This window comes from Poecilia reticulata, chromosome 17, assembly GCF_904066995.2.
Source record: "Poecilia reticulata chromosome 17, P_reticulata-male-v2, whole genome shotgun sequence".
NCBI classification, from domain to species: domain Eukaryota; kingdom Metazoa; phylum Chordata; class Actinopteri; order Cyprinodontiformes; family Poeciliidae; genus Poecilia; species Poecilia reticulata.
In genome coordinates, this window is record NC_088846.1 from 1,303,073 (window position 1) to 1,324,947 (window position 21,875).

Below are 21,875 nucleotides of genomic sequence, written 5' to 3' on the forward strand. Positions count from 1 at the left end.
TGTACCTGACATCATTATTTTTGAAACTAAACAATAGTTTCGATGTAGCCGCAGAAGCCTTTTCCTCAGAGATGCGGCCTAAAACTTTCTCTTTCCTCGTTGACCGATCTAGTTCATTCTGTACTCGTTCATCAGCGAGAAAGCGGAGGAAAAAAATGACCTCATCACGGGACCAGGTAACAGCAGAATATTGAGGGGAAATCATCGCAAATTAAAAATAATTAAAATATTAAAAAGAGCACTCTTTACAAAATACAGTAAGAACAGTTTAATGAGAGCCAGCTAGACCCGATCAATCAGCTGCTGATTCTAAACCAATCAGCTGCTGATTCTAAACCAATCAGCTGCTGATTCTAAACCAATCAGCTGCTGATTCTAAACCAATCAGCTGCTGATTCTAAACCAATCAGCTGCTGATTCTAAACCAATCAACGGCTGATTCTAAACCAATCAGCTGCTGATTCTAAACCAATCAGCTGCTGATTCTAAACCAATCAGCTGCTGATTCTAAGCTGCACCGCTTGGCTGGTCCGATTGTGGTTCCCAGTGTCCGGGTGGAACCTGGTCGGAAGTTCTAATGCAAACCCGGTCGGCCCTACTTTGAAGCCGTTCCGTTCCGTTCCGTTCCTTGTAGTGCGAAAACGGCTATAGACTTAAAACATGGACTGGATTATTCTGCTCTAAGAGCAGAATATTTAAAACAAGTGTGGGATTTGTGAAACCTTTATGCGATTTGTGAAACCTCGGTAAGGGGTGACTTTATTTTTCTTTTTGCATCTGGACTACATAAGTGAACTCCTCTTCTGAATTTCCATTATTTTTGCTGTTAAATCCATTTGTAGCTTTTTGTTTTCGCTCATAAGAGATGCTGATGGTAGTGAAAAAATTGCTGAAATAGCCCTTTATTGAAGTTTCACAAATCACAAAACAGGTTTAAAATATTCTGTTATCAGATAAGAATAATCTAGTCCAGGTTTGAAAAGTTTAGGTCTGGTAGTTTTGAAATTGGAGCAATTCTAGAATGGTCCAGACACAAGAACGGACAGAAATCACCTTTTATTGAGGTTTTACAAATCAGATAAAGGTTTCACAGACCACAAATTTGATTGCAAATATTCTGCTATTAGTTGATAATAATCCAGTCCAGGTTTGAAGAGTCTATGTGTTGTAGTTTTTTAACCAGAGTAGATTATAGATGCTGAACTTAAAAACTACACTCTAAGAAATAATCCTGTAAATTTACAGTAAAATATTGGCAGCTATGGACGCCAGAATGTTACTATAAATGCACAGTAGCTGTACCGTAATTAATCCTGACAGTAATTTACCGTAAAGGTATGGATACTGTAAAAGAACTGTAAACTTCTGGCGTCTGCCAGTAGTTAAAAAAATACTTATGATAAAAACAATACTGGTAGCTACAGACGCCAGGTTTTTTTGTTTTTTTTACCGTTCTTTCAGAAAAACGGTAAAATAAAAATAAATAAATAAATAAATAAATAAATAAAAAAGCTGGCGTCTGTAGGTATTTTACTGGACATTTACCTTTTCAATCCTGTAATTACCTTTTAATAGATGGATGGATGCTATCATTATTGTAGATGTTTTGAATCGATTATCTAAACCGATTATGTTTTCCCGTAAACTTCAGCGCCTTACGCTCCTTCACCTCGCGCACATAACGGGGTAAATGTAGCGAGTTTTGCACTAAACGTATCGGCGTCTGGAGGAGGGGGGTTGGGGGGGTTGGGGGGGAGAGGCGAGCGTATGTTTCTACGCTCCTTCGTGGGGGGTGCCGATTTATGTTTTTGCATCCACCTGAATAATGTGTAGTTGCGCTCCTGCCCATGGCACTTCAACAATATTATTTTACCTTTTATCTGGAAATAGTGTCTGTTTATTCTTGCCTGTAGTGACCATTTGTCTCTAAACTTAAATTCAAAAATCAAAAAACTCAAAACTCAAAGGTGATCTAAAGAAAAGGTGAATCAAACTCAAATAGTCACTTGATGCACCGTGGATTCTGGTTTACGCAGCAAAAAAAGATCAAAAGTCAAAATATAGTTCTTTGGTTTTATTCTTTGGCTGATTCTGTAGGCTGATTCTGTAGGCTGGTAAAAAACCTTATGACCACCCACGTGCATAATATGCTACCTAAGACCCACCTATTTATACCGTGAAATACCCACATCCCAACCTGAAATTAATTAACTAATTAAGTGAATTCCTAATCAAAGAACTTATTCTAAACGGCAAATTAAACAAAAATTCTAATGATAAATTAACTAAGAAATAAACAATAAGAATAAACTAAACAATTTAAATTCTAAGATTTAACCAAAAAATGGGAAAATAGCTCCTACATTGCCATACAGTCTCTGTATTAATTATTGCTCTAAAGGTCTTGCCATACCAGTTTATTCCTCTGTATTTTCTTGCATTTTGTTCTTCATTCATTTTCATTTAGTTTCCTTTAATTAGTTTTATCCTCTCTTGGTTTATTGCTATGTCCACTTTAGTTTCTTTCCTGTTGCTAGATTTATTTGATCGTTTATTAACCACCGGTAATCTTCACACATCACCTGCTGCGCCACCTAATCGTCATGTGTTTCACATCATGTGTTGTTTTTTCACTGTTCAGCATCGGATTCTCTGTTTTTATGCCATAATTCACATCTAGTTCGTCGCTCCGTTTTGCCCGCTTCTCCTGTTTCAGAGTTTTGCTCAATGTGCTCGTCGTGTTTTTAAGCCCCTAAGGTGCAGGGAGGTCGGGAAGCGTGTCGATGGGGAAAAGGCAGACTGACATAAACCTTTTAAAACAACGGAAACAATTTCTGCATTCTGATTGTTGAAATTTAAAAGTGCTGTGTTGTTCTATCACCCCGTTTCATACCGGACCACTTACAGCACCGTGTTAACGCTATAAAATGAACGCTCTCTATCGTGGTATCAGCCATGGAGGGATTTCTTGATTTCTTGATTTAAATGGGTTCATTTTTCAGAGGGATACTCAGTGAGGGTATCGTGATTTTAGTAATTACATGTTTATAAGAGCGATTTTCTGTTGTCTTTCCAGCGGGCAGCTTTCAAACGGAAAAAAAACACTTTTTAATATAAATTCCTGCTTTGACATGATCACAGAACTGCCAAAACGTAGCCTACATAAATACCAGACAAAGTGAATCACAGCAGCGTCATCAGCCGGTGTAACGCTGACCTGATGGTGAAGCTACTACCAGGAGCGGAGCTGCGCCATGAAGCTACAAACACTGAATAGAAGAAGAGCTGCCATCGATACAGTTGCAGCCAAGCATGATTTAATGTTACACAATACAGTTTTACCAAGTTGCTCAAAGTCTAAACTGGTATTGTTGTTCATTTAAGGTGTAAAGTTTACCTTCGACCAAACGCCCCCCAAAGGCATCCCAGCGCCCCCCTTTTGTAAAAATGTCCGCCAGCGCCCCCTGCCGTCCTCTGAACGCCCCCTGGGGGCGGTACCGCCCAGGTTGAGAACCGCTAGACTAGACAGAATACTAATTAAAGATATTAGCAATGTCATTCTGACTAGTCAGAATGTCAATTTAAGATATCTTAAATAGAAAAGGTGAGTAATTCAAGATATCTCTAATTCATTTAGAGATATCTTAAAAGGAATTCTGACTAGTCAAAATTACTATTCAAGATATCTTTAATTTAATTTTGTCTAGTCATTATTTGCTTTAAAGATATCTATAATTTAGTTTTCACTGGTCAAAACTACATATCTCCTATCCAAAAATACATTTAAGATATGTTGAATTATGGAGTCATTAGAGAAATCTTTAATTAAAATTATGACTAGTCAAAACCAAAATCAAGATATCTTGAATTTACTTTATGACTAGTCATAATTTAATTGTAGAAATCTGAAATGTGTATTTCAGATATTCATTTTAGATATCTTGAATTGAAGTCTCCATACAAGTCAACGGTAAATCTGACGTCATTTCGACTAGTCAGAATGTAATTAGAGATATCACAAAACAATTTGAGATATCTGGAATGTAAAGGCGGTAAAACCGAATTTATGTTGAAACGGCTTGCCAAACTGTTTTTTAAGGAGCATTTATCAATAAAAAAACACAAAATATTATGTGTATTTTTAATAGCATAAGATGGAATAAGATAATTTCCAATGTCTTATATCAACGGTTTGTCCCTAATATCTAATAGTTAAATAAATGATTCCAAACTAAGCATCTGATTTTCTGCTTCCAGTTTTAGACAATACAAGTACCTGATAAAATTGACACTTACATGTGTTGTTAAAATATACAAATTTACAATGTATGATATTTGCAGTTAAATTGATGCATTAAATTCAGTGAGGGGTATTCTTTTTCTCAGAAGTTAAGTTGAACTAAACTTTATGGGTTTTCCTTAATCTGTCTTCCAATTGATGCAACACCATGAAATCTTAATACAAACCCAGTTGAAAGATAAATGCTGTTTTTTCTGGTGTTTGATTTCAAATGGTTATGATTTCAAATATAACTGAGTAACTTTATTCAAAACTAATTCAAGGAAAGATAAAAGTTCAGGTTTTGTAAACAACGTAAGACAAATTGTAATTACATCAATAAATTTAAATGTAGCTAATTACTTTCCACCCCATATGGCAGAACTAAAATGCATATTTTTTCACATTCTGAAGTGGTTTGACTTCTGCTTATCCATACAGGTAGCCCAGGTTTACCCAGGACAGTAAAATATTCATGATTTTGTTTTGGTTTGCACAATGAGCCCCTGGAGATTTTCGTTATAGTGCTGGCAAGAATTTAAAACTACTTTTATCCCTGGACAACACAAACCAGCATTTTGCCATCAACTCTTCAGGGCAATTGGAAACGCCTTCAAAAGTTGAAATCGGTGCTAAAGGCTTGGATCCTGACCTGTTCGGATCGGGACCACAGTTCGTCTCTGCTTCCCAACTCATCTCATCACTCACAGCTTTGCACACTTCACAGCCAAATAGGAGGGGAGAAATGACGTAACCATGCAAGCCAAGCCCCTCACAGCGAGCATTACCAGGTCCTTCATGAAGCGCCCCAATACGGGTCACCCGAGCAGCCTCTGCCACCGCAGCGTTCAGCAGCAGCCATGTCTCACGGATGGGGATACGGACCGAGCGACGGTAAGAACCCTGCAGCCTCCAGCACTGCCAACCGGGAAGTCATTCCTTATTACACTGTGACTGGACTACATTAATAACTGCAAAAGAAATGCCAGCAGCCTATTGATAAAAATAAATAAATAAATTAGTGCGTGTTTAATTACACTTTTATAAAATTATAATTATTATTTAAATTACATTTTACTTATTTCTGTCTAAACACTGTCAGCTCAAAATTATTAAGTAGAATTTAATTATAGTTTAACATTAAGGTAAACAATATTGAATATTCAAATAAATTCTACCCAATGGGAGCTTCTGGTTTTAATTGCCGTACATTTCTGCTCCAGGATTTGCGCTACACAAACATAATTAAATCAGTAGTTTTTACGTAAAGTTGAAGGGTGTAAAATCTATTCAGCTGTTTTAATGGTTACTTTGTTGCCATTTAAAGTAAACAATTATCACACTTTTCTGGAGTAACGAATGTAGCAGGACAGCCTGAGGAGAGCTGCTTCATGGCAACAACTGCGGTTAAAACACATCAGCTTTATGATGCGCCGCTCGGACATTCCCAACTCTGGACACTCAAGGTCATGATGAGGAGGATCAGCTAAAGTGATGGTTGTTCGTTTCAGGCAGTCGGTTTCCTGCCAGCTAAGTTTTCTGAATGCATTGACTTTTACAGTTGAAAAATATGTTAGAAATATCTGAAATATCTTATTGTGTTTACTGCGTTCAGTAAACACAATAAAAGTCATAACTTCTTACTAAATTTAACATTTTATTCTGTTCATATTGATGCTAGCAATAAAATTTGACCTGCATTTGTAGTTCACTCACAGCTTTCTCTTTTTTCAAAACTTAATAGAGATGTTGCCTAAGAAATAAATGAGTGATGCCTTGTAAAATGAACCATTCTGTAAGTATTCATTATGAATGATCACACTGCGTTTGTTTCTATGGGAGCAATGCTGCTTTTCTTCAAGATGTACTGGAACATCAAAATGGTCACGGTAAAAACTTTGTCTTTATATAACAAACTTGAATAGGTCCTCATTTTTACATTTACAGGACCTGACAAGTGGGCAGAAAACTTCCCGCTTGCTAATGGACCCAGACAGTCTCCCATCAACGTCGTTACCAAGGAGGCCCAATATGATCCGTCTCTGAAGCGTCTGAAACTCCAGTATGACCCGTCCAACGCCAGGGGCATTCTCAACAATGGACACTCCTTCCAGGTGGACTTTGTGGACGACACAGACAGCTCCAGTAAGCAAAGCTGACCCCTAAGTTTGAGACTAAAGTTCTGAAGGACCACAAACACACACTTCATCATTTTATACTCATTCTGGAAATGGTTTTAGTTTTGTTTCAAGTCCTGTGTCACTCAGATGTATTGTTTGAATAACAAACATGACATCCTAAACTCCTAAAACCTGATTTCTGACTTTTATTTTAAATACTTTCAAGATATATTATTATTTTACCTTTGAATTTTATCTCTCTTGCTTGTTTTCTCCACCCTGTGTGTGCTGTATGTACACACAGATAAGCGTGTCTGATGATGTAAGTGTTCAGTTATCTCCTAACAGCCCTGGTTCTTTATCTCAAGGTCAACATGCATGTTCAGCCCATCGTGACTCTTCAATTTTACTCTGCGCTCCAGTAGTTGTCACAGATAAACAGCTATAATCTGTCATAAAAGCCTTAAAAATGTAATTTTTGAACATGCAGGCAACTTCAAATATCAAATGATCAACATAAACAGATGAAAAGAAATGTGAAACATACCCAAGAACTTACCCTTAATATGTAGTAAACAATTCTATTTATTTCAGTTTAATTATGAAGGACACGCTATTAGACACAAATGACGCTGGCTCAGATAAAGCTTCTCAAAAATGGGGCTGAGTGAGTGTCGCTCCTTCACCCTGACGTTCCTTCCCTCGGTCGGGGGGAGGGGGGGGGGGGGGGGGGGCGCCGATCTATGTTTTCGCATCCACCTGAATAATGTGTAGTTGCGCCACTGCTGGTTGGTACAGAATCTGTCCCTGGTGAGCTGGAGTCATGATGTCAGACAGGATACAAATATGGTATTGAACTTAATTCTTTCAAGTAAAGTCAAAGTAAAAAAATCCTTTAAGGAAAAGGTTTGTAACTTTTAAGTTAGAGTGTATTTAGCGCAGTTGGACGCAATATCGCAACACCGTGAGTGAAACAATGACTGGGGCAGCCTACTATATAAAGTACTCGGGGAAAACGTCTTTGTTATTACACGTACATATTTGTAGAATACGGAACAAATCGCGTCCCGTTTCGGTTCAACCATGCCGTATTTAACAGTCAAATACGGCATGGTTCCCTATATTACGGGACGGGTTGCAACCCTAGTCAACGTATTTGTGTGAGAAGACATTCTCGATTGTGAACTTAAATAACGGACTCTCACATACGAGACATCTTGCGCATCAGTACCACTGCCTTTGAGCCAGACCTGACCTATGTGCCGCAGTCCAGATCTCAGTATCACATTAATGCAGGCAAGTCATTTGTCATTTACAATAAATCTCTGAATAAATTTTTTGGTTATTAAGATCAATATAAGTCATAAATTCAGACAAGTTTTCAGTTTTCACTCCAGAATAATAAACTTTTAAAAATCTGATCAACATTTACTAATATGTCATATTTCAAATGAGCCCTGCACTTGTTGATATGACTGTTACTTGTTATGTTTTCTGTTATTTTATTTAAAAATTCTGTAAATATTGAACTGCCATGGTGAGATATTTTTTTTATATTTCAAATGTAATTTGCACAATAGAATACAATTACTTCTGTTTAAAAAAGTTAGTGTTAAAAAAGTGAAGTTAAGTGAATATTCAATTGCATATGATATGCATGTTTCAAATGAACCAAAAGACATGCTTAAGATCGCTGAAATTAAAATAAAAAAGCAAATGTAAAACACAGAATGGCTTGCTGAAATGCGTTTAAATATATTGATGTTCTATGTAAAGAACATCCTCCAAGATCGGCCCCCCTACATTTTTAACACACCAAATCTGGCCCCCTTTGCAAAAAGTTTGGACACCCCTGATTTAGAGGATACTGTAAAAAGAGTATCAAGCTGTACACTAAGAAGTTATAAAATATTTAGTTTGGAACTACTTTAAGACAGAGGAAAAAAACAACAAATAAATAATGTTTCTATTTTCATCAGCCAATGACAAAGCTCTTTCAATATAGCGTGCTGAAATGCTCCTGCTAGCTATGACTTTTTTGTAAGCTATTGTTGATCAGCTTTAAGAGGAAATAGTTGAATAATATACCATGAAAAATTGGAAATGATACATTTACACTTCCATCCATCCATCCATTTTCTGTACACACTTGTCCCTAGCGGGGTTGGGTGGGGTGCTGGGGCCTATATCTCCAGTGAGACATTTTGGGAGAGAGGCGGGGTCACCCTGGACAGGTTCACTCTAAAAAGTGTATTTGGGCTGCAGTTCATCTTATGGACTTATTTACATTAATTTCACTTAATTCTTTTGCTTTAACTTATTTTTTGTGTTTAATGAACTCAAAACTTACAAATCTTTAACCTAAGGAACTTTTCACTTTGACTTTACTTAAAACAATTGAGTTCAATGCCAGTTTCGTCTGACCAACTCAATTCACTAAGTCCTTCCATCTCAATTTGCTAAGTTTTTGCAGCTTAATTCATAAGGGGGTTTAACATGACAAATTTAAGTCACTCTTACTCAAATCCTTTATTTTGTTCTAGTAAACATTTAAGATCTCTTTGACTTAATTCTACAAAAAGTCAACTCAAACTTTAATGAGTCTATTATTTGTATTTCTCAGCCCTGACTGGAGGTCCCATCTCTGGAATGTACCGACTGAAGCAATTTCATTTCCACTGGGGAGGCAGTGATGATAGAGGATCTGAACACACTATAAACGGCGTCAAGTTCCCTTGTGAGGTAATGAATTCAACAGTTTGCTGAGTTATGTTTGTATTGTTGAACACATGCATAGAAAAATAATAATGTGAAGATTTGCTATAACCTTAAACTCCTCACATCAAATACAAGGCAGGACTTTGTCCCCTTAGTTTAAAGGCTCAGGTACATACAGGTCCTTCTCAAAAAATTAGCATATTGTGATAAAGTTAATTATTTTCCATAATGTAATGATAAAAATTAAACTGTCATATATTTTAGATTCATTGCACACCAACTGAAATATTTCAGGTCTTTTATTGTTTTAATACTGATGATGTTGGCATACAGCTCATGAAAACCCAAAATCCATCTAAAAAAATTAGCATCTCATGAAAAGGTTCTCTGGATGAGCAGTTAACCTAATCATCTGAATCATTGAAGTAACTCTAAACACCTGCAAAAGATTCCTGAGGCTTTTAAAAACTCCCAGCCTGGTTCATTGCTCAAAACCGCAATCATGGGTCAGACTGCTGACCTGACTAACACCTCAGCAGGGCCACAGGCTGATGGCCTCCATGCCGCATTGAAGGCTGCAAAAGGATTCCTGACCAAGTATTGAGTGCATAACTGAACATAATTATTTGAAGGTTGACTTTTTTGGTATTAAAAACACTTTTCTTTTATTGGTCGGATGAAATATGCTAATTTTTTGAGACAGGGATTTTGGGTTTTCATGAGCTGTATGCCAAAATCATCAGTATTAAAACAATAGACATGAAATATTTCAGTTGGTGTGCTATGAATCTAAAATATATAACAGTTTAATTTTTATCATTATATTATGGAAAATAATGAACTTTATCACAATATGCTAATTTTGTGTGTGTGTGTGTGCGTGTGTGTGTGTGTGTGTGTGTGTGTGTGTGCGCGTGTGTGTGTGTGTGTGTGTGCGTGTGTGTGTGTGTGTGTGTGTGTGTGTGTGTGTGTGTGTGTGTGTGTGTGTGTGTGTGTGTGTGTGTGTGTGTGTGTGTGCGTGTGTCTAGGTGTGTGCATGTGTGTGTGTGGAGTTGTACTGCATGTCGACCGAATACCTTGATGAAGTGAACATAGTTTATTTGACTTTTAAAGGTTCCTGCTAATACAGATAACAGCATACGTCTTTTCTTGTTAGCTTCACCTGGTGCACTGGAATACCAAATATCCCAGCTTTGGGGAGGCTGCTGACAAGCCTGATGGACTGGCTGTGGTTGGAATCTTTCTCAAAGTAAGTAATCAGTGCTCTTTCCACCAGGATCTCCAATAGAGGTGTGTTGGAAAAAATGTCTATAATAACTTTGTATTTGAAGAAAACTACATTAAAGGAGATTGTCGAGAAAAGTCGAGCTCATCCCACTTCCCCATGCTGGAGATTTTAGTTTAATAGTAATAATAAATAAATTTACCTTAAAATTAATTACACAGGTGACATCAAGACCCAACAGTAGAGTCAGACAGTAATAAAATTAATCTGGTTGTGTTTGTTGTTATTGTGTCCTGCAAACTTTGCGTTAATTCTACTTTTTTCTATTTAATCATAAAAAATCATAGTCAGGCAGAAAGAGAGTCATGAAACAGAAAGAGCTGGTTTCCTGAAGAAAGGGGAAATTTCTATCTTGCATCAGCTAAAAATAGTTCAGACCATTCCTTATTTTAAAGCATTAAAGGTTTTTAAAGAATAAAATCTAAACATTTTGAGTAATTGGATAAAACCTAGAGTAAAATACTTACATTAATAATAATGACTTGTAATTATGCCAATAATTAATATTGGTTTAACCAGTGGTTGATGTTGGTTTGATTATAAGAATATTTACACTTACTTAAAGGTGAAACAAGTAACTGTAACTTGGTATCAAATAATTAGAATAATGGATTATTTTTGGTTTCTTGTCAGAAATGTCTGTAATAACTCACATTATGATTATAATAAGAGTAACTAATAAGTTATGGTTATAACATTATAAATGAATGTTAAATCAGAGAAACTAAAAGGTTATAAATGTGATTTTGACATTGAAATTGAAAAGGTGTAAAATGTTGTAACTGTAATTAAAGGTCACTGATGTGTTGAAGGTAGATGGTAGGTGAAAGGTCAGGGGAAAAGAGGAACTGATGGGAGAGCGGAGGTGACCAAGGCCTTATTGCTAAACTTTAACTTTCCTAAGAAAAGGTTGGGCAAACAACAAGTGTAGGAGGACTGTTGAGCAACTCGGGGATCATTGGAACAGAGATCAGGTCATAATGTCTCCAAGGTGATGGATATGAGATCATCTGTCCAAGCAGTCAGCCAATGAGAGGCACAGCAACAAAGCTAGCCAATGTAAACGCACCAAAAGGTGGATAAACCCTTTATAAGGTGGGTGCAAAAGAGGAATCGTTGTTGGATCCTTCAGGCAGCTTGGAGCCAAGATCGAGATGGACAAAGAACTCTGCAGCTGAAGAAGAGCCGGGGCCACAGAGCCGAAGACTGTTCTGCACATGGGGACCAACCCGTCAACCCGCAACATGTGGCTTCAAATCGCACTTCTCTCATCAGCTGGGTTCAGACCCCCAAAGACGAAGACCAAGGCAAAGATGAAGATAAAGACAAAGACAAAGAGGAAGAACTGGTGTGTTCCTTCCGTGGGACCAGGAAGATTGTGAGACGAGGAGAAGGGAGCCACAGAGCTGCAAGACAAGAAGCTGAGGACCGCTACGAGTATGAGGAAGTCACCCTGAGGCCAGAGACCTGCTGCTCTAAGTCAGTACTCTTCCTGTACTGTGAGCCTCCTGCTGCTGCAACACCTTCTTCATCATCAGGCCAGTTCTGTAGTTCAAGATGCCAAACTCCATCCGTCTCTCTCAAAGTTTCCCTTTTTTAGTTCACAGTGTCAGCATTAGGGAAAGATAGGCTAGATTATTGATTTTACTTATTTGATTATTTCTGCTACTGAATTAAGCTGCACTGACTCTTGCAAAATTGCCTTACTAATAAAATAATTAGCATTAAGAAAATCTAAAAGATGTTGTGGACATTCAATTAATGAGTCACCTTAAAGTTCTTTGATGGTTGTAAAATAGCTATGAAGTTTGATTCTGGGAGGAAAAAGTGGAAAATGTTTTATAGGTTGCTTTTAGCCAAAACTAAAACACCCTTGGGACTCGACTGAGTCACTAAAACCAACCTGGTTCAGTAACAAGTGCAAGTTGTAAAAAAGAGAAAGAGCGACCGTTAGCAGGTGAAGCTCTGTGAAACTAGCTGGTTGCAGGCAGCTCAATCTGGCTAATTCACAGGGTGAAGAAGGTGGGACATCTGGAGGGGGAGGTCGTCAGAAACCAGGCTAGTCTTTCTCGATGCCAGCTTAAACAGAGTTTACTCAGTTCTGGACAGGGTAAATCCCATCAGATTTAGGAAACTCAATTTACCCGTTAGATGGAGAGCTGGCTGCACATCTCCCTCCTCTGAGAAGGGGAAGTAGAGAGAGAGAGAAGGGGAGGGAGGAGTTGCGCAATAACAAGATGTTTTCTTTCAGATTGGTGCAGCCAACCCCCGGCTTCAGAAAGTTCTGGATGCTTTGGACTCTATTAAGACAAAGGTACAAACAAAAACAATCTGAGGTGGAATTGAACTTGCGTTATTTAAATGTGCTCATACTGATAGCCTGTTCATCCAGCTTTACGTTTTCATCTCTTCTGTGTGAAACATATAGGGAAAGCAGACAACTTTCTCTAACTTTGATGCAAGAACTCTTCTTCCTGGTTCTCTGGATTATTGGACTTATGATGGATCTTTGACGACCCCACCCCTTTTGGAGAGCGTCACCTGGATTGTCCTCAGGGAGCCTATAAGTGTGAGCCCTGCTCAGGTGGGTAGCTTGGTCCACTTAAAACACTGGAAGGACAGAAAAGCTAAATGAATCAGTTAAGAGTTCAACATTTTTTATTTTCAATTTTAAATTATGCTTATTGTAGATCTAAAACTGAAACATTGAAGCTTTTTTGAGAGGAAAAAAAAGTTCTCATTCATATGATGTTCATGTAACATTTATTAGACATCTATATTGTGTATGTACTGGCTGACAGGTGGGGAAAAGAATGTCAACATATAGTTTGTCTCTGTTATATTCTCAGCTGGATGTTACTGGATAAGTATAGTTCACAAGTCAGTGAAATCTACACTGGATTTGCTGGGATTTATTTCAAACTGCACTGTAGCGCAGTTGGTGGAACTGTTGCCTGGGAGCAAGAAGGTCTTGCTACCTGGAGTTTGCATGTTCTCCCTCTGCATACGTGGGTTCTCTCCGGGTACATGACTGATAGATTAATTAGTTTGTCTAAATCCTGCTTAGGTGTGTGTGCGTGTGCGTGCGTGTGTGTGTGTGTGTGTGTGTGTGTGCGTGTGTGCGTGTGTGTGTGTGTGTGTGTGTGTGTGTGTGTGTGTGTGTGTGTGTGTGTGTGTGTGTGTGTGTGTGTGTGTGTGTGTGTGTGTGTGCATGATTGTCCTGTTTGTCTCTGAGTTGCCCTGTGATGGACTGGCGGGGTTGACTGCTGGCGATCTCCAGCGGTCAACCCCGCCTCTCGCCCGTTGACTGCTGGAGACTCCCTCACGACCCCACTGGGGACAAGCATGTGGGATAATGGGTGAATGGATTTCAAACTTATTCAGGAATGACTGTTCACTACATTGCTGAGATCATTAACATTGGAACTGAACAGATAACTGTAAACTAGAACTGAAACAATTAATTAAATCAATTGATAACGGAGTAATCAATCATTAACTGTAGTATACAGACCAGAAAAAAGGCCATTGTTTTTAAGCATCCTTTGCTACTATAGGGAAAGCAGATCACTTTCTCTAACGTTGATACAAGAACTTTTCTTCCTGGTTCTTTTGGAAGAACCAGTCATTATGGGACTTATGATTGGTCTTCATCAACACCACCCTTTTTGGGTGCCACCAAAAGGGGTGCCATCCAGGTGATGCTTTGAGAGTGTCACATGGATTGTCCCTATAATAATAATGCTGTTATTGCAAATTAGGCCTGCATGAAAGTGTTTTTACTGTGACAGTTAAGGGCTTATAAAATAAACACAATTATTTGTTTATTTGCCTCTTAAAGTATTTCTAATGTTGTTTAAAAAAGGCTTAACTAGCAAAAAAAAGACATTAACACCCCATTGACGGTGGTAGGAGTTCATAACTTTATTGATGAGTTGCCAGTTTGATACCCACTCTGTCGTTGTGTCTTTGGGTAAGACACTTCACTCACCTTGCCTGCTGGTGGAGGTCAGAAGGCCGGTGGCCTCAGTGCATGACAGCTTTGAGTTTGTCAGACTGCCCAGGGCAGCTGTGGCTGCTATCCAGTAGCTTGTCACCATCAGGGTGTGAATGAAAATCAGTGAATGACTGAATGTAGTGTGAAGCACTTTGGGGTCCTGTGGACTTAATAAAGCGATTTTTACAATTACAAAATACTCAGTCAGTTAAAATAATATTTTATTAAAATTATATCTTATGGGTTCATCAGCCCAATACATGCAAGGACTTGCTCTATTAAAATTAATGAGTACTGCAGGCTATTATTCAAAGTAGGTGAATCATGCTGGTCGGGTGAAAATAGTTATTGTTGGGAATTTGTGATATCGTGACATAAAGCAACATATATTGTGTCAAAGGAACTTCATAACTGTTTCTGTGTTCCTGTATTCTATTAGATGGCAAAGTTTCGAAGCCTCCTGTTCACTGGAGAAGGAGAAGCCGCATGCTGCATGGTGGACAACTTCCGTCCTCCACAGCTCCTCAAGGGCCGTCAAGTCCGTGCTTCCTTTAAGTAAATCTTAGTTATACAGCAGGTATGCAAATTATTGAACAAAGACAATTTTTCATAGAAAACATATTTTTGCTATTGACATGGAACACCTGGTGTTACCAATGCCAGGTGTTGGTAACAACCCATGTAATCCACACATAGAAAAAATAAAACAAATCAGTTCAGAAATTAAATTATGAGTAATAATTTAAAATGAATTGGGCTATTCTAGCAGTTTTATGTTCTCTCTCTGTAGCTGGTTGAGAGCTTCCTTGTCTCTGTGTTTGGGATCATTGTCCTGCTGAAATATTCACCCTTTTTCATTCTGGCAGCAGACGTTTCTCTATAATGTCTGTACACTTTCATTTATCATCAATTACATGAATTCTGTCAATTATGTGAAAAAATAGACCCACATATTGATGTTCCCACCTCCAAACTTCACTATTTGCATGGAGCCTAAGTTCATTTTGTCCTTCAAATGTGGTGTTTGTTATGGCATCCAAAGAGTTCAATATTGCTCTTATCTGACTAGTCTATGTTCTCCCAGTGTTTTACAGGCTTGTCCAAATGTTTTCAGCAAACATTAAACAAGCTTAAACTTGCTTCGACTCCAGAAATGGAGTTTTGCGTGGTGAGCGTGCTTAAAGGCCATGGCTACTGAGTGCATTGCTTATTGTTTTCTGAAACAATTGTACTTGTCAACTCCATATCTTTGTGAAGTGCCCAGTGTAGTTCAAACAAAGTCAAACTGTCAATGTACAGTCATGTGGTTTTTGGATTTTTTTTTTGCAAAGACCTTTTACGGTCCACACTGAGGCGAGCTTCCCTCCCACTGCAGAATATGTCATGATGGTTTTTTACCATGTGTGTAATTTATAACCGTATAGTAAATGTAGCGATCATGGCAGAGAGACAACTATTACAAGTTCAGAAGCTCAGAGGAGGAGGGAATAATATTTGACAGTCTGGAAAATCTATCTTTTTCCATGTCATAAAAAACAAAACAAAAAGATAAACGTTAGGCGTTGATGAGCCATTCTCCTGCTTCAACTGAGAGAATGGGCAGTGTAATATTTCAGTATACTTCCTCCTCATCATCAAACAATTTCTCTCTGACTGAAAAAACTGTGCTCTCACTATCTGTGCTTCCTAACAATCTGTCCTTTCTTGCACAGATATTAGTCAGATCAGCGGCCGATGGAAATTGTGTGGCAGTTTCCTAAATGAATAAACACCCATGAAATTCAGACACAATCTTTCAGAGAGGGGACAAAAAGTTCACCAGGGGGGCGAACAGCATAAGGAAGAGAACAAAATGATGGGATTTTCTTCATGCAACTGCAACAACGAGAACTGTTTTCAGCAATTTGGCTTTTATAGGCCATCAGTTTGGAATAAACCAGCTGATATTCATTTGCACTCAAAAGGGGCAGAAGGTCTTTTTGATCACTGATGGATTTTAACTGGTGTCTTTTCCACTTCCCTTTCTGTGTGTTCAATACTTTTCCCTCTTATTACTACACATAACATCTGAACTTGTTTGTTTTGGTTTCTTCTATATATGGATTACTTCAGTTGTTAAAAACACCTGGTCAAAAAGTCATATTTACTATGACAAATTGTGATGTGTTCAATACAGCTGTATTCCAAAGCGTCTTTATACAATAGCTTTCAATTTCTTCTTCATTATTTGAACTATTAATACAGAAAGTCAACTTTTTAATTTCTTGCTTGTCTCCAGCTACTTGAAACTTAAACCTTTTGCTTCATTTTATCTCTAGAATGTTTTGCCTTTTTTTTCCTCTGAGGATGAATAAATGCCATTCTGGTCTAACAACACTTTTGGTAAATCTTATTTGTAATATCTGAAACATTAGAATATCAAACTAAAGCATGAATAAACATACCCATGAAATTCTTGGGTATGGTTGTTATTTAAAAAAATATAATCTTTGAAACTTTGACTATCTTTATACTAAGATTTACTGAGGTCTAAAAAATATGACAAAATGAATAATGGAATATTTTGTTAATCTTTAACTTATAATTATATCCTGCCTGTTTGTGGAATTATTTCAGATTTGTTTGGTAATAAAAGCCTGTGTGTGTTCTGTGAAATCTTACCCATGCTCGAGTGTTTTCTAGGATTGCAGTCCACTCATTAAATTGCTAAATAAAAGCCGGTATTGAGAACCTTCTTTGTGAGTTGGTGAGACTTTATTCCTATATATTTAAAAAATCAAATATATGAGTAGTTATGTTGTAATTAACCATTTAATTGACTCTATGCCACTTGTATATTATGAGTTGTTCTTTATTTTAGCACCTAAATGATAATGATTATATTACCAAATGCAAATATGTGTAACCGAATATCCACCAGTAGCTATATGAAGATGGTCTTCTATGTATTATTTGTTGGACCAAAACAGCACTATCACTGCATAAATATTGGTATAAACACAATCTGGACAAAAATAATCCCCAGACCATAAACCCCAGAGGAAAGATGCGGAAAAAATTAATAAAACAAAAATTTTAAAAAAGCACACCAAATGAATCCTTAACAAACCTTAAGTAATGGTGCTGCTTAGTACAGTTTACATTAAAGAAAGTGCAGACCTCTTCATGCTGATCACTGCTGAGCTGGATGTGTTACATCATCAGCTGAAGACTTAAAGAACATGTCAGCAAAAGCTTCCAGTTTTTCTTTAATCCATAACATAATGATGTTTGTGTCTTGTGCTAGTGAAAGTTCTGACCATGTTTGCTTTGCTAGCCTTATTCACATTTTGGATATTTGAATGAACAGCAGCACAGGGCTTGTACACATCTGAAGGATGGGTTTGATGCATCTTATTTCTGCCTGATTTATGGAATTGTAAAAATAGTAACACAGTAATGCAGGAGATTTATTGCCATAATTACGACAAGCATAAGTAGAAGATTTTCAAAGGTGTGTTGCTCAACACAATCTTTGATTGAGGATCAAAGGATCAAGATAGCTGTCTCTTCAAAAGGATATGACTCTTGGAACTTCTCCAACAAGATGTTAGAACTGTTTCTCATTTTTTGAGAAAGTTGCTTAACTGGAGCATAAAATATCTATGCTATGCAAGACACAGGATGCAGAGATGTGCATGGACATTGTAATAATTGGCCAGACTCAGACACCAGCGACCGCTGAGCAGCTGGCTGACACTATTCCTGAAGAGGTGGAATTCATGGGTTGGGAGAGCAAATGACTTGTTCTATGCAGCGGCTTTGTTTCTCACAGCTACCAGAGGCTTACCCAATGGACCAGCTTCTCCTCTCACTGCTTTAGATTCTATTCTAAAGAATGTGAGAATAAGGGGAGCTCTTACATTAACCTTCCACTATTATGGAAATAGTTGATAAAATCCCAGAAATCATTAAATCACACCCACAGGTTAAAAGAATAATCATCCATGTAGGAACCAATTACATCCCAAATCAGCAGTCTGAGCCTTTGAAACAGGATTTTATTCACTGTTGTCACTGTTCTACAGTTTAAACTTCACGTTTTTATCTCGGGTCCCCTTCCCACCTGTCAGAGGACTAGGTCGTTTCAGCAGACTTCTTAGTCTGGGCACCTGGCTGTCTTCTGTTTGCATTCTTCAAAATGTGAACTTTGTGGAAAATGTTGATGTTTTCTGTAGAGATGTGCCGATCAGGTTTTTTCCTGCTGATTCCGATTCCGATCACCCATGAGGGCCGATCACCGATATCAATCACCGATACCGATCACATAATACATTTTTTTTTAAATCTTAAGCACTACCGGTTACATTATGTGGAAAAAGGAACCATGAATTCACCTCAGTTTAGACAAAAACTTTATTTTAATAACTTTTTCCAAGAAAAAAACAAAACAGGCATTGTGCAAATTGTACTGCTATCAATAATACTATCTTTAACAGACTGATAACATATAAAGGCTCTGAAGAGGCTAAATAATACAAAGAGCCAAAATAAAACTTCTCAACATTGCCAAAAAAATCAAGTATAAAATTTAACATTCAAAGGCAAATACAGGTCTATTACAATAAACAATCCTGAGTTACTGAATGACAACTTCCTGATAGCATGGCAGCTAGCTGATTACTGCTAGTTCTGATTGGCTGTTTCTGACTGAGTGGAGTAATTATGCAGAGCAGGGAGGAGATCGATTATTTTTTTTAGAGATTATCTGTCTCATGTTAGGACAGCGAAAGTTTAATACGTATGTAAAATGTATTTTTTAGGTTAGATGCTGCAGCTTTAAGCATAGGTTTGGTGTGAGAGTCACTACCAGGTGGAGCAGAAGCGGCGCTCCGTCTGTGAAATATTACTACCTGTAGCGCGTAGCAGCGGTTCAAGAGCAGAACCAGCGTCTTACATCGCAGCTCGAAGACTTAAATAATTTTGCGGGTTATTTGTTTAGCTTTCTGACCGTTATGCTAATCCGGGTGAGTGTTTGTAGCTGTGCGCTGCTTTACCTGCTACCTGATCCTCCATATGTCTTTTTTACTGCAGTGAGCCTCGATGTAGCCAAACTCCGTCAAGTATGACATTGTTTTTATGCCATATTAGATTCGTCGTGTTGATGCATTTTGATCTGCTTCACCCCACGTGCTTCAATTTTCTGCCGCAACACGCAAATGTCCTCAATCACTCAGTGCGTTATAGTTCCACATCGCTTAGGATTTGTTGCTGCCCGTTTGCGCAGTGTGAAGGAAAGAGGAGACCAGCTGCATAGGCAGGCTGCGAAATGAGATGCAGGTGATCAGTTTGTGTGATCGGTAACAAGAGACCATGATCGGCGAATACCGATCATACACTTTTTCACGGAAATAGGCCAATTATGATCGGTGGCCGATCGATCGGCACACCTGTAGTTTTCTGGGGAAGAAGACATCTTTTTGGAGCTGACAGTCTCCATCTGAACAATTCAGGAACCTGTACACCAACTGCCTACCTGGACTACAAGGTGAAGCACACCTCTTCACCATCCATATCGGGTAACCATGTCACTTCACCTGCTACTGATTGGCGTCTACATAGTCTCAGTTCTATTCCTCGTCTGTTTTACACATACTATTGCCATATTGAGGGTCATACTATTGACCCTCAATATGGCTCTTTTAAAGGAGGCCATTCAGCTTTTGCATACAGCTCACAATGATGTGTGAGACGTCTGCCACCGGTTACAAACCTTAAAGCACAACGATACACAGTATTTAGTGATTGAAGGCATTTGGTCGAAGCATTCATATGTAAAACATCTCCATAATCCAGAAGTGGCAGGAATGTTGCAGCTACCAATTTACTTCTAGCTTTAAGAGAGAAACAAGATCCATTTCTGTAATAAAAGCCAATCTTCATTTTCAGTGTTCGTAGCAAATTTGCTATGTGATTTTTAAAAGAAAGCTCTTTATCTAAAATAAAGCCAAGATATTTATAATTACTGACAAACTCAATTTGTGCCCCTACAGCAGTGGTAAGCCATGGATGGATCTCTGATAGTTTCCTAGAGTGTGAAAAAACCATTGCCTTTGTCTTATCCACATTCAAAACCAACTTCAGAGTTTGTAAACGAGCTTGAACTATAGTAAAAGCAGACTGCAAGTACTGAATTGCCTGTACAAGTGATGAAGAATAGCAGTAAATCACTAAATCATCTGTATTAAAATATGATAAGGTATTAAAAATATTTAATTTGAATAATACCCGTCTTTTGAGCATTGTGCCTTTGCGTTTAGCTACTTGCCAACACACTTGACCTCGTCTATTCTCATAGTTTCGCCTCTTATGGCTCCTCTGTTGTTGACCTGGCTATGTCTGACCATCACTGTGTGTTTTTTAATGTAACTGATTTGATTCAGCGTGAGGCCACGGCTCGAACTGTTAAGAGGCGCCATCTTACACCTGAAGGGTGTTTCCACTATTATATTAGCTGTTTTCTGTGACTCAGTGGTCAGTCAATTTTTCAACAAACTTAATTCAAACATGGACCATGTAGCTCTGTTAGTCTCAAAAAAGGTTTTAATAAACAAGTATGCTCATGGAAAACTGAAGATATAAAGAAACTCAAAAGAAATGGCGGGAAAGAAAGAGGAAATGGATGAAAAACAAATTGACAATTGACTACTAAGCAATGTGTAAAGTTTGACATATACAAATCTGCTGTCAGAAGTTCAAGAAATGAATATTTTGCCAAAATAACAGTCACAAAAATAAATCACCATTGATAATATGATTAACCCAAACTTTACTGCTTATTCACAGACTCCAACTGACTGTCCTTGTGAACAGTTTGCAAATGACTTCAGAGGAAATATGGAGTCAATTAAAGCTAACATTTTATCTGAGCGAAGTACCGTTTTTCAATCTATTGAATGTCTGTTTTTACTTGTAGAAACACTGGACAATTTTGCTGTGGTTGAGATGCTCTGAAGTTTTCACTCAAGTCAAACCAACCACCTGCTTCTTGGACCCAATTGCACCATCACCTTTTATTTCATTTTATGGATGCTTTGAGTATGAAATGTTAAATATTTTAAATTGCTGTCTTGAGATGGGTGTAGGGATACCACCCGTCCCTTAAAATACGGAATCGTCTCTTATTTGGCGGTTGAATAAAGAACCAGAAATCAGCCCTCTTCATGCCTCAATCATCTCCTGATGGTGATATGGTAGAGCATTTTATTTATTGATTAAGTTTCTTATTGCGCTTTTAGTCGACTGTTATGAGTTGATCATTTGCTTATTTAATATCAGCCAAAATAATATAAATGGTCATTTAGAAAACAAACCATACTGAGAGACTAACAGTAAATACATAAATATTTCCTACTTTTAAAAAGGTTTGTTAGGGCTTTCTGTTTGTTTTATTAAGAAATGTTAACATCTTTTATTAACTCATTGTTCAGTGGTCAT

The 21,875-nt window shown here is 37.8% G+C and overlaps 1 protein-coding gene across 1 annotated transcript; it reads left to right on the top strand.

Annotated features, from left to right (window-relative positions):
- The first annotated feature begins 5,063 nt into the window (after window positions 1-5,063).
- cahz (carbonic anhydrase) lies at window positions 5,064-17,134 on the top strand. The gene is made up of 7 exons (XM_081598301.1): window positions 5,064-5,173; window positions 6,227-6,424; window positions 9,023-9,141; window positions 10,274-10,366; window positions 12,654-12,716; window positions 12,831-12,986; window positions 14,839-17,134. Exons 1-7 carry the CDS (start codon window positions 5,140-5,142, stop codon window positions 14,956-14,958), a joined length of 783 nt encoding a protein of 260 aa, XP_081454427.1. The 5' UTR covers window positions 5,064-5,139; the 3' UTR covers window positions 14,959-17,134.
- Window positions 17,135-21,875: the final 4,741 nt, after the last annotated feature.

What these genes read in the sequence shown, in the direction of transcription:
- cahz (XM_081598301.1), top strand. Translation starts at nt 5,140, where the DNA reads ATGTCTCACGGATGGGGATACGGACCGAGCGACG. An exon ending in GGGATACGGACCGAGCGACG is followed by an intron (nt 5,174 to 6,226) that starts GTAAGAACCCTG and finishes TTACATTTACAG; the next exon opens with GACCTGACAAGTGGGCAGAA. An exon ending in TGGACTCTATTAAGACAAAG is followed by an intron (nt 12,717 to 12,830) that starts GTACAAACAAAA and finishes TGAAACATATAG; the next exon opens with GGAAAGCAGACAACTTTCTC.